This window comes from Chiloscyllium punctatum, chromosome 31 (assembly GCF_047496795.1).
Source record: "Chiloscyllium punctatum isolate Juve2018m chromosome 31, sChiPun1.3, whole genome shotgun sequence".
Lineage (NCBI taxonomy): Eukaryota > Metazoa > Chordata > Chondrichthyes > Orectolobiformes > Hemiscylliidae > Chiloscyllium > Chiloscyllium punctatum.
This window is the reverse complement of record NC_092769.1, coordinates 61,921,580-61,934,979: the sequence shown is the minus strand read 5'-3', so window position 1 is coordinate 61,934,979 and position 13,400 is coordinate 61,921,580. Positions and strand designations below refer to the sequence as shown.

The 13,400-nt window shown below is 42.1% G+C and overlaps 1 protein-coding gene across 5 annotated transcripts in view; it reads left to right on the top strand.

Moving 5' to 3' along the window:
- The window catches only part of LOC140456985 (uncharacterized), a 31,326-nt gene extending 18,196 nt beyond the window's left edge, over window positions 1–13,130 (top strand). For 4 of the 5 annotated variants that reach the window (XM_072550859.1, XM_072550864.1, XM_072550861.1 and 1 more), the window contains one exon: window positions 6,831–13,130. In XM_072550859.1, the coding sequence (XP_072406960.1) occupies window positions 6,937–7,926 (990 nt within the window). In that variant the 5' untranslated portion in view covers window positions 6,831–6,936 and the 3' untranslated portion in view covers window positions 7,927–13,130. Of the gene's footprint in view, window positions 1–3,683; window positions 3,788–6,830 lie in introns of all 5 variants that reach the window. The other variant, XM_072550863.1, reaches the window with a different exon arrangement.
- Window positions 13,131–13,400: the final 270 nt, after the last annotated feature.

The following is a 13,400-nucleotide window of genomic DNA, read 5'->3' as shown; positions in this document are numbered from 1 at the left end:
ATAAATCCTCGGATCACTCCATCTGCCGAGCCAAATTTTCAATGAAATAAAGAAGGCTTCAACATCTTTCTCTCAAAATGTGCCAGAGTTTTGACATATTTGTAGTTGTCACTACCTTCTTTTAAAATCTCCATCCTGTTAACTTGACTTTGCTGACTAAGTCGCAACTTCTCAAGGTCAAATTCCCTCCCCTCCACCCCCTCACCCCTCCCCTCTTTGCTCAGCAAAGAAACTTCTCTCTTCCTCTCTGTCTTAGTTATCTCCTAACTCCATTTTTCTCAATTGTAATTTAAGCTTTTCTGCCTCTGCTGCACTTGTCTGTTTCTCTGATAGACTTAAGTATTTGAGTAATTCCCTTCCAATTTCAGCTTTCCTTGTGTGCTTTGTTAAACCCAAATCTAATTTCTTTGCTAATTCTAAAAGTATGGCCTTTTTCTTTCTTTCAAAACTTTTCTTGGCAAATTTGAGAATCAAATTCAAATCCCAGAACCTCTTTAGCCATTTTAAGAGCCAGATAGAACATAGAACAATACAGCACAGAACGGGCCCTTTGGCCCACGATGTTGTGCCGAACATTCGTCCTAGCTTAAGCACCTATCCATGTACCTATCCAATTGCCGCTTAAAGGTCACCAATGACTTTGACTCTGCCACTCCCACAGGCAGCGCATTCCATGCCCCCACCACTCTCTGGGTAAAGAACCTACCCCTGACATCCCCCCTATACCTTCCACCCTTCACCTTACATTTGTACCCGGGGGAAAAATCTCTGACTGTCTACTCTATCTATTCCCCTGATCATCTTATAAACCTCTATCAAGTCACCCCTCATCCTTCGCCGTTCCAATGAGAAAAGGCCTAGCACTCTCAACCTATCCTCGTATGACCTATTCTCCATTCCAGGCAACATCCTGATAAATCTCCTCTGCACCCTCTCCAAAGCTTCCACATCTTTCCTAAAATGAGGTGACCAGAACTGCACACAGTACTCCAAATGTGGCCTAACCAAGGTCCTGTACAGCTGCAACATCACCTCACAACTCTTGAATTCAATCCCTCTGCTAATACACCATAGACCTTTTTACAAGCTCTATCCACCTGAGTGGCAACTTTCAAAGAGCTATGAACACAGACCCCAAGATCCCTCTGCACCTCCACCTTACTAAGAACCCTACCATTCACCCTGTATTCTGCATTCTTATTTGTCCTTCCAAAATAGACAACCTCACACTTGACAGGGTTGAACTCCATCTGCCACTCCTCAGCCCAGCTCTGCATCATATCTAAGTCCCTTTGCAGCCGACAACAACCCTCCTCACTATCCACAACTCCACCAATCTTCGTATCGTCTGCAAATTTACGGACCCACCCTTCGACTCCCTCTTCCAAGTCATTAATAAAAATCATCTGTCACTTTTAATGTAATCAAGCACTCGTCACTGAAATTAAACAAATTGTCTCACCTATGTTTTATTTAAAGGTCTAGGACACTAACTTGCAAGTGTTTAAATCTGCTAGGATTTTTTGTACCCCCAGATCTATTCAAATCTGTCTAAACCAGTTCAGTTCACGCACCCGGGCACCCAAAATGTTAGAACATGGGGTAAACTCTCCCTAATTTAAAACCAGCAAACAGAAAAGATTTATCCTGTGCAGTAATCTGTGAAAATTCAAGAGGCCAAGAATTATTTGAAGTAAAAATTAGCAACTTTATTTCTTACAGTATAACAGAGAATAATTAATTAGTAACTATTTACAACTCCGTCCTCGAACCTATCATCTACCTTCCCCATCCACAATATTAGTCCGATGAAACACCCAATTAAGATTTACAAAAACAACTTCGTATGTCAAAATCAGGCACCTTTCGGTTCTTCTATTTGGATCTTCCTGCGTCGTCTTTTCTTCTTGGGGATTCGGCTTCACGGGCTACGGATCGATAACTGTACTTTATAAGATAGCTATTTTTTAGGCAGCCTTTTTGCATGCTGGTAGCTTGACAGTTCTCCTCTCTACTGTTCAATTTCCCCCAGTCTTATGCTCTCAAAGCATCGGATTGTGTCATTTGCTTTTAAAATTGTCAATTTACCCTATTCAAACCTGATTAGAATTTGGTATTTTTTGGTGTATAATTTAAACTGATTGGCCTAATTCAAATCTGTTTTGTCGTTTCCAGGCAACCAGCTAATTTAGCTTTAGACCATGTGTTACATTGTTATTTTACTGAGAACACTTGGTGCTGTCAGGTACCTCTACCCGCTTTTAAATCTCTTAAAGGTACAATACACCCATATCTTCATGATACATCTTTAAAAATATGCCCCCGACTCTTGAAATTCCTCACCCTAGGGAAAGTTCACTTGCAATTGACCTTATCCATACCCCCCAGGATTTTATAAAGATCTATATGGTCACCCCTCAATGTCTTATGCTCCTATGGAAGATTTCCAAACTTATCCAGCCTCTTCTTATAACTCAGTCCCTTCATTCCGAGCAACATCCTGATAAATCCTCTGCTGATGTAATCAGAGTGCATAAGTGCTCATTCCCGGGATGTAACAAGATGTATACAAAAAGCAACCATTTAAAGGCCCACTACAGGCGCCACACAGGGGAGAAACCTTATTCATGCACTTGGCCAGATTGTGGATGGCGATTTTTTTCATTCAGGTGAGTTATCCTGACACAAACGATCCCATTCTGGAGTGAAGCCATACCACATCTGTGAGAAGAAATTTGCCCACAGCGATCACTTATCCAAACATGTGAAAGTACATCGGGGATTAAGAAATGGCAGAATAACTAGAACAGCCAGTTAACATTTGACTGTTCATCTCCTTTTACTTGAGAGTATACCCGAGCCATTGAACTGTAAATGGAAACAGAAGATATCACAGTTATTAATAGGTGTCCGTAGTCTTTGAATGTGGTTGGGAATGGGTTTTAACACTCTTAGTTTGAAAAGTTATTTCTCAAAGTAACAAATGAATTGCATTTCTAATGTAAATTTTACTCATCCTCACTCCAAGATTTCAGAAAGGTTGGTTGGTTCATATTTATCGTTGTAGTATAGGCTCTTTGGGCTGATGAGATATCAGTGTAGAGGAATTAGTGTCAAGGACTTCATAGGTAAATATAACATTGAATTGATGAGATATAGAGGGAGACTTGAGAATTTCTTTACACAACATGTTGTTTATAATTTGGAATTCCTGAAAAGATGTAGGTTTACGAGTAGCTTTTGGAAAAAGAAAGGGTTGAATGAGTAGCTGAAGAAGTATATAAAATTATTTTTAAAAGAAAAGATAAAAGGGTTGGCACGGTGGCTCTGTGGTTAGCACTACTGCCTCACAGCGCCAGCGACCCGGGTTCGATTCCAGCCTCAGGCGACTGTCTGTGTGGAGTTTGCACGTTCTCCCTATGTCTGCGTGGGTTTCCTCTGGGTGCTCCGGATTCCTCCCACAGTCCAAAGATGTGCAGGTCAGGTGAATTGGCCATGCTAAATTGCCCATAGTGTTAGGTGCATTAGTCAGAGGGAAATGGGTCTGGGTGGGTTACTCTTCGGAGGATCGGTGTGGACTTGTTGGGCCGAAAGGCCTGTTTCCACACTGTAGGGAGTCGAATCTAAAAAATCTAAATCTCTTCTGAACTCTCTGCAGCTTAATAATATCCTTCCTATAACAGGGTGATTAGAACTGGATGCAGTACTCCAGATAAGGCCTCACCAACATCCTTGTCAACCTCAACATAACAACCCAATTCCAACACACAAGGTCTGAACAATAAAGGTAACAACACTAAAAGCCTCCTTAACCACACTGTTTACATGTGATGCAGATTTCAAAGAATTAGATAATTGAAACCTAAAGCGTCTCTGTTCTACAGACTACCCAAGACCCTACTTTTAATTGTTTAAATTCTACCTCCCTTGAGGAGGGCAAGATATTCTCGGTGGTGGGGTGCAGTTGGAGATAGCGGAAGTCTTTAAGGATGATGTGTTGTATGCACCACCTCCCACCCTGTATCCTGCAAGAACTCCATCCCATTCTCTGAATTCCTCCGCCCCCGATGCTTCTGTTCGGACGAGAAGGCATTCCACTTGCGAGCATCCCAGATGCCCATCTATTTTGAACAAGATGCTTTTCCTCCCTCGGTTATCCAGTCAGGCCTCCACCGAAGCATCTCCATTCCCCATTCCACTGCTCTAAACACTCCCCAAGGCAATAAAGACAGGGTCCCCCTTGTCCTCATCTACCACCCCCTATCTCCGCATCCAACTCATCATCCTTCAAGACTTCCACCAACTCTAATTAGACCCCCACCACCAATAACATCTTCCTGTCCTCATCCCTCTCTGCCTTCTGCAAGGACCGTTCCTTTTTACAGTCCTTGGTTTGCGCAACCGGAAAAGATGCAACATCTGGATAAATGCGAGGTGATGCATTTTGGAAGTCGAATTTGAAAGCTGAGTACAGGATTAAGGATAGGATTTTGGCAGTGTGGAGGGACAGAGGGATCTTGGTGTGCAGGTACATAGATCCCTTAAAATGGCCACCCAAGTGGATAGGGTTGTTAAGAGAACATATGGTGTTTTGGCTTTCATTAACAGAGGGATTGAGTTAAAGAGTCGTGAGATCTTGTTGCAGCTCTATAAAACTTTGGTTAGACCGCACTTGGAATACTGCGGCTAGTTCTGGTCGCCCTATTATAGGAAAGATGTGGATGCTTTGGAGAGGGTTCAGAGGACGTTTACCAGGATGCTGCCTGGACTGGAGGGCTTATCTTATGAAGAAAGGTTGACTGAGCTTGGACTTTTTTCATTGGAGAAAAGGAGGAGGAGAGGGGACCTACTTGAGGTATACAAGATAATGAGAGGCATAGATAGAGTCGAAGGCCAGAGACTATTTCCCAGGGCAGAAATAGCTAACACGAGGGGTCATAGTTTTAAGCTGGTTGGAGGAAAGTATAGAGGAGATGTATAGAGGTGGCTTCTTTACACACAGAGTTGTGAGAGCATGGAATGCATTGCTAGCAGCAGTTGTGGCGGCAGGGTCATTGGGGACATTTAAGAGACTGCTGGACATGCATATGGTCACAGAAATGTGAGGGTGCATACATGAGGATCAGTGGTCGGCACAACATCGTGGGCTGAAGGGCCTATTCTGTGCTGTACTGTTCTATGTTCTATGTCTGCTGGTACACCACCTCTCTCACCTCCATCCAGTGTCTCTATTCCTGATGAACGGCTTTTGCCCAAAACGTCGATTTTCCTGCTCCTCGAATGCTGCCTGACTTGCTGTTCCTTCGTGGGCTCTACCACAATCTGCTCCGAAAATATTCTTGCAGACATTCCACAAATTCTTTTTTCTTGATCTGCTGCAAACCTAAATTTCCCAGTCCACCTGCGTTTTGAAGTCCCCCATGATTATTGCAATAGTGCGTTTCTTACATGCCTTTTCTGTCTCGTAAGATTTATTTTCTTCCCCACATCCTGATGACTGCTAAGAGGGTTCTACGCAAGTTCCTTCAAGGTCTTTTTACCTTTGTGATTCCTTAACTCAACCCACATGGATTCTCCCCCTTCTGATTCTATTTCACTTTTTTTTATTCATTTGTGGGACTTGGACATCGCTGGCTGGCCAGCATTGATAGCCCATCCCTATTTGCCCTTGAGAAGGTGGTAGTGAGCTACCTTCTTGACTCGCTGCAGACCACTTGCTGTGGGTTGACCCACAATGCCAATAGGAAGGTAAATCCAGGAATTTGACCCAACAACTATGAAGGAATGGTGGTATGTTCCAAGTCAGGGTGGTGAGTGGCTTGGAGGGGAAATTCAGGTGGTGATGATCCCAAGCACCTACTGCCCTCGTTGTTCCAGGTAGAAGTGGTCTTGGGTTTTTTGCTGTCAAGTTTGTAGATGACACAAAATGGATAGGAAAACAAGTAGTTAGGGTGACACAATGAAACAGCAGAGATAGGGACAAGTTAAGCAAGTGGGCAAAACTTAGTAGATGGAATACAGTGTGGGGGAAAACAAAATTAAGGTTTAGGCATTTTGGCAGGAAGACAAAGGAGAAAAAAATGGCAAAAAGCTACAAGCAGGGAGAATTGTGGTTCTTGTGTTTGAAAGACAAAGAGATGGCATCCAGCAGGAAATCAGAAAGGTAAGTGGTCTGTTGGCCTTTATTTTAAAGGGAATGGGGAATAGAAATAGGGATGTCTGCTGAAACTGGACCAAACACTAGTCACATCACACCTGGAATACTATGAACAGTTTTAGTGTCTTTATTTTAGGGTAGGCAGACTATAGCGTGTTCAGGAGTTTGATCCCGGTCATGGGAGGGTTTTCTCAGGAGATTGAGCAGACTGTACTCTTTGAGGTTTAGAAGAATTAGAGAAGACCTCTGAGAATATGATCCTCAGAGAGGTTTGACAGCGTAGATTCAGAGAGATTATTCCGTCTTTGACATTCAAGGACCCAAGGACACAATCTCAGAGTAAGGAGTCACATATTTAAGACCAAGGTATGGAGGAATTATTTCTCTAAGGGGGTACTGAATTGCAGGCCTGGAGAAGCTGGGCTGCTCAGTGTATCCAACTCTGAGATAAACAGGATTTTAATCAGTAAGGGATTTGAGGTTTATGGGATAAGGCAGGAAAGTCAAGCTGAGGGTTACCAGATCAGCCTTGATCTCATTGAATGTGAGAGCAGACTCACTGGGTTGAATTGTCTACTTCTGCTCCTATGTCTTATGGCCTTATCAATTTTTTTTTCTTTTTCTGGGTTCTCACTTGCTTCCCTTTTTTTAATGTTTTCAACTAATTTTGCAGGGTGTTAGGAAGATCTGCAGTGAGGAGAGTTAAAACCGAGCATCCCTTCAGGATCTGACAGAATCGCCCAGTTTGTTGGCAGCCTGAATATCATTGGATTTTGAACATGGAAGAAAAAAGCACTGTTCACAGTGGGGAGAAACCATACACATGTTGTACGTGTGGACAAGGTTTTAGCAGGTCATCTGCCCTATCACAACATAAATACAGTCACACTGGGGAGAGGCCATTCATCTGTTCTGAGTGTGGGAAAGGATTCACTCGATCCTCCACCCTGTTGAAACACCATCAAGTTCACACAGAGGACAGACCTTTTAAATGCCCTGAATGTGGAAAGTGCTATAAAAGATCTGAGGCCCTGAAGTTGCATCAACGTGTTCACACTGATGAGAGACCTTTCACTTGCTCTCACTGTGGAGCTGGGTTCAAGCAAGCATGTGACCTCATTAATCACCAGCGGATTCACACTGGGGAAAGACCATTCATCTGCTCAGAATGCGGGAAAACATTTGCACGGAAATCAATCCTGTTGAGTCACCAGCATGTTCACACAGAAGAGAGACCTTATAAATGCCCAGACTGTGGAAAGTGTTACAAAAGGTCTGGGGACCTGATGTTGCATCAACGTATTCACACTGATGAAAGACCGTTCAGGTGCTCTCACTGTGGGACTGGGTTTAGGCGATCATTCCAACTTGCTGTCCACCAGCGATTTCACACTGGGGAGACGCCATTCACCTGCACTGAGTGTGGGAAGGGATTCGCTGTGATATCCAGCCTGCAGAAACACCAGCAACTTCACACAGAGGAGAGACCTTTTAAATGCCCAGATTGCGGGAAGTGCTTTAAAAGATCTGGGAACTTGGTGTCCCATCAACGTGTTCATACTGACGAGAGACCATTCAGGTGCTCTCACTGTGGGTCAAGGTTCAAGTGGTCAACACAACTCACTGTGCACCAGCGATCGCACACAGGGGAGAGGCCATACACCTGCACTGACCGTGGGAAGGGATTTGCTATGAAATCTGAGCTGCAGCATCACCAGCGATCTCACACTGGGGAGATACCATTCATGTGCACATGGGATTCAGTGTGAAATCTAAACTGTTGTGTCATCAGTGAGTTTGTGAGCAAGGGACTAACTGGTTTTTACTCTGAATATATCCCTGCTTCATCATGTTCTTTCCTCACTGCTGGAAGATCTAATGAATAATACTCTTGACCGTCTGAGAGACAACAGTGTATTTTTAAACAGCCATGCAGCAGAGAAGCTTGTAGCTCTATATAATTCAATTAATTTATGAAGTACTTCAACGATTAACAAGCTTTTAACCGCTAGAGATATCTCGATCAATATTTTTTGCCACTTTGGGTTCTGCAACTCACCCCAAACATTATTACCCATCAGAGTTCGCAACTTGCTAGGTTGGAACTCTTCTTGATCCCTTCCCAATGCCTCCTGATATGGGGTACCTCTGGCAAAGATATTCTTCAAAGATCTGTTGAAAATCAAGGATTTTCCTGGCCTGCTTTATGCACTGGTCTCTGTGTCAAAGAGTGTGGTGCTGGAAAAGCACAGCAGTCAGGCAGCATCAGAGGGGCAGGAGAATTGACGTTTCGAGCGTACGACCTTGATCAGGAATCTTCATCAGGACTTATGCTCGGAACGTCGATTCTCCGGCTCCTCAAATGTTGCCTGACCGGCTGTGCTTTTCCAGCAACACGCTGTCTGACTCTGATCTCCAGCATCTGCAGTCCTTATTTTCTATTGGTCTCTGTGCCAATTGTATGCCTTATTTGTAATTATCCATGCATGTGAGCAATCCTGAATGTTTTGTCCCCATTTGATACAGTTGACAGTTACTGATTTTCTGTAGTCTTAGCTCTTAGCAGAGCTGAATCACTAAGTGTAATTCTACTCTCAGCCCATTGTATAGTCTGTTATCAGTTCCTGTTATCTTCAGCTTTATCCAATATCTTCCTCCCTTTTAATTCAAAGGTTTATCTGAGGATCATCCCGACTGGGTTTTTTGTCGTTCAGGGTACCTGCAGACAGTGGTGAGCATTGCGTTCTTGCAGTGATGTATTCTTAGCATTACATTACTTTATTTCAGTTATTTGAAATCCATTTAGATCATTGCATTTACTAAAACTATAGTCATAAGTGTAATCAGTTACAAATCAGTTTACAATATCTTACTCACTTCCCTTTTCTGCAGAAAATATATTATTATAAGCTTTCAATGTCTTGCATATCAGTACAAATGAACAAATAGTGAGGAATGCCACTAACCAGCCACATCTATATTATTCCTACCCAATAGTAAGCAATCATGAGTTATCTTTTAGCGTCTGAGATCAACCCCTGTTGTCAGTCCCTTCCATTTCTTAACTTTCAGTTTTGATTTTTTTTGTATAGAATCCCTACAGTGAGGAAACAGGTCCTTCAGCCCAAAAAGTCCACACCGACCCTCCAAATAGTAACCCACCCTGACTTATTCCCCCACCCTATATTTATCCCTGATGCATGCACCTAACCTAGGCATCCCTGAACACTATGGGTGATTTAGCATAACCAATCCACCTAACCTGCACGCGTTTGGACTATGGGAGGAAACTGGAGCACCCGGTGGAAATCTATGTAGACACTAGGAGAATGTGCAAACTCCACACGGACAGTCGCCCAAGGCTGGAATCGAACCCGGGTCCCTGGCGCTGTGAGGCAGCAGAGCGAACCACTGAGCCACTGTGCTGCCCCAACGTTTTGTTTGTTAAAACAATTGCAACAATAGGCATTGTATAACAATTACAGTAGAAAAATCACATGAAATGCAATTCTGATCCGCGGATAGACTTGAATATTCAGTTCCTCGTTCCAGGTTTTCCACTGGAAACATGGAGCCTGCAAGTCAGTGTCTACGCCTTCTGTGTAAGCTTTAATCTTCTTTTCGTGCATTGCCTATTAATGGATAACTTCTTTGTCTCGAAAATTGTCTTCAATTTGCAATGAAGTATGGAATAATGGAAGTCCAGGAGGTGCAAACTGCCGTAAATTTTCATCTACATCACTTGGGTGGACAGGTAGAGCTATATACAGTTTCTCATCGGGCTCTGGCTTAAACAGAATTTTGTGGCTAATAGTTAAGTCAGAAGGCGTATTGCAGATCACCACGTTTTGTTCATCTTGGGTGCACCACGTCCTTCCTTTTTATTATCCTTAGGCTATCTCGGTGACATAGTAGGTTTCTCCCACTAAGGTATACTTAAAAGTTTGGTTCTTCACCAGCAGGATGGACAATGATCAATTTTTGTAACAGAAAAATCCACACTGAGATAGCTCTTTTATCATTTCTTTCAGACATGCCTCGTGGTTCCCCTGGATTGAAGCCAATCCATCCCTTTTTGGAATCCCTTTAGAACTGTAGCATGAGTTGCTGGGTTACTTGTGATCCAGTTTCTTCATGGTATTTACCCACATTATAAACTCTCATTATGGATGTGTCAGATTGTCCCCATGTTGAGGTATATGAAGAACCACACCAATATAAAGCTGACCTTTATTATTGTCACACATGCTTAAGACCTGGTTGGTGAAATTGAAATTTCTGAGCTGACGCGGGCATCTTTGTCCCCACCCAGGTCCTCAGTTGCTCATTTGACACCCAGTCCAGTACTCTATGAGCATCTAATTGCAGCATATTTATGCTAACCATAAACAGGAGCCAGCTAATATGTTGAACAAAATCCTGTTGTATTATTGCAGGTTGCCTCATGAGCTATAATGTCGTTGGTAATATTCTGAAGTGTCTCAGCATTTTGGTGCTTAGGGCTATCTGTGCTTCTTGCTGGCATACCCTACACATTTTTCCTTGATCCTGGTGTTCCTGGCTGACTATTATCCTTTTTTCCTCCAAGGAACTTAACTGATCCTCGAAGTCTCCTGTTTTAAGGGTGCTCACAGTGGCCAGTCCCGATGCATCGCCTGCTCATGCGAATTCTACCAACCCTCTCTTCCTCCTCCTCAAAATACATATGTTAGAAATTACAAGTGAGAAAGGAAAGGTCACTTTTGATGGGGTTGTACTCGGCCCCCCCAATAGTAAGATAGAAAGTGAGAAATAAATATATAGGGAGATCTCAACTATATGTAAACATAATAAGTTGAAATAATGGGGGATTTTTAATGTTCCAGGCATTGACTGGGACGGCCATAGTGTTAAAGTTACTAAGAATTTGTCAAATGTGTTCAATGAAATTTTCTTTATCAATATTTGGATGCTGCTAGTAGAGAAGGAGCAAAGTTTACATCTTTTGGGCAATAACGCAATGCAGATGACTATAGTAAAAGTGAATGCTTTGGGTCTAGCAAACATAATTCTATTAATTTCAAAATGGTTATGGAAGAGGATAAACCTTGCATAAAAATTAAAAGTTTTTAATTGGAATAAGGCATGTTTTAATGATACGAGACAAGAGCGTTCAAAAGTTGATTGGAGTAGATTGTTCACAGAGGATAGGATGTCTGACAAGTAGGAGGCGTTCAAGCCTGTGATGCCGTGAGTTCAGCATGTTAGAGAGAAGGATAAGGTCGGTAAGATTAAGGAACAATGAATGAGCAAAGATATTGAGATTCTAGTTGAGAATAAAAGAGAATCTTATTTTAAGTGTAGCAAACTTGGCTCAATCGAATCTGTTAATATGAGGAGTGCAGGGGCATTCTTAAGAGAGAAATCAGGAAGGCAAAAAGGGAATATGAGATAGCATTGGTAGATTAAGTTAAGGATAATCCAAAGAGATTGTACAACTACAGTAAGAACAAGAGGGTAACTAGAAAGAGAGTAGGGCCTCTTAAAGATCAAGGAGATTGTCTTTGTGTTGAACTCCAGGAGATTGGAGACATACTAAATGAATATTTTGCATAGTTTTTGCTGTGGAGAAAGAAATAGAGTAGACAGTGCAGAGAAATAAACATTGATGTTTGAAGAACAGCTTGCATTACAGAATAGAACATTGGGGAGGTCTTAGGGAATATAAAAGTGGATAAATCTCCAGGACCTGATTGCATGTATCCCAGAACTTTAAGGAAGAAAATTATGCCTTGCAGAAATATTTGTTTCATCTATAACTACGGTTCAGGTTGAGAGTTCGGTGCTGGAAAAGTGCAGCGGGTCAGGCAGCATCCATGGAGCAGGAAAATCAATGTTTCGGGAAAAAGTGGTGAGGTGTCTGATGACTGGAGAGTGGCTAATGTTGTTCCTTTGTTTAAGAAAGGCTTTAAGGTGAAACTGGAGAACTATAGACCTGTGAGTCTGACTTCATTTGTGGGTAAATCGTTGGAGGTGATTACAAAAGGTAGGATTTATGGATATTTAAAGATGTACAAATTGATTAGGGATAGTGAGCATGGTTTTATGTGGGGAAAATAGTTTCTCACAAACTTGAGGTTTTTGAGGTTGATAATGACAGAGCAGTAGGCATTTATTTGGATTTTTGTAAAGCCTTTTGCAAGGTTCTGCACGGTAGACTAATTAGTAAAGTTACGTCACATAGGATTCAAGGTAAACTTGCCAATCGGATGCATAATGGCTTGTTACAAAGTTGAGAGAGTGTATGGTCACTTGAAGAGAGGTGCTTTTTCTGAGCTGAGAGGTTGTGACAGCATATGTCTGTCATTAGCCAACAAGTGCTGAGAATTGATACGTAACCATCCGTTTGGGGTTGTGTTTTGATGTTGAGGCAACTGGATTTGAATTTAACTAATTGATTTAAATTTTCCCAGGATACCACAAGCCATTTGAATTTGATTGTATTGAAAACGTCAGATTAATGAGAAGGTACGAATCTTGGGGACATAAAATGTCAGGGCATTTTAAAATTAGTCTGAGCTAACTGCCTCCGCAGAAACAAACATCACAATGCTGTAAAAGAAATCTCTCAAAGGCATCGTCCATTAAAGGTACCAAGAAATTTTATACAAAGATGCATTATAAAGAAAGATCATAGCAGATGACCCTGGGAGAAGACAGGGAATTGGAAAGACAGGAGGAAACAGCAGAATTGGAAGGATGAAAGAAAGTAGTGGATTTGGAACACCAGGAGGAAGACAGCATAACAAACTGTGTGGACTCTGAGAGCTTAAGGTAATTTGATGTTTAATAATTGTTATTGGATCAGCATGTTAATAGAATTGGGGTTAGATAGTGATTTAGTTAAGAAAAAAGGGAGGTTTGGGTTTGTTAATAGTTTTTGTTTAGTGTTCACTGTTAGAATTAAGAAAATAAACTTACTATTTTTCTTTAAGCAGTGGAAATCGGGTTTTCTTTTGTTCACTCACACTTTTTAGCAGATTGCGAGATGAGCTGATCTGGGTGTTGTAGTTTAAAGTAGCAGAGGGGTTAGATCTCCGCATCATAACAGGCTAATGGCAGGAGGCAGAGAGTAATGGTGGAGTGTTACTTTTCAGACTGGAGGTCTGTGACTAGTGGTGTTCCACAGTGATCGGTTCTGGGTCCTCTGTTTGTCGTTTATATAAATAATTTGGATAAGAATAGAGAAGGCATGGTCAGTAAG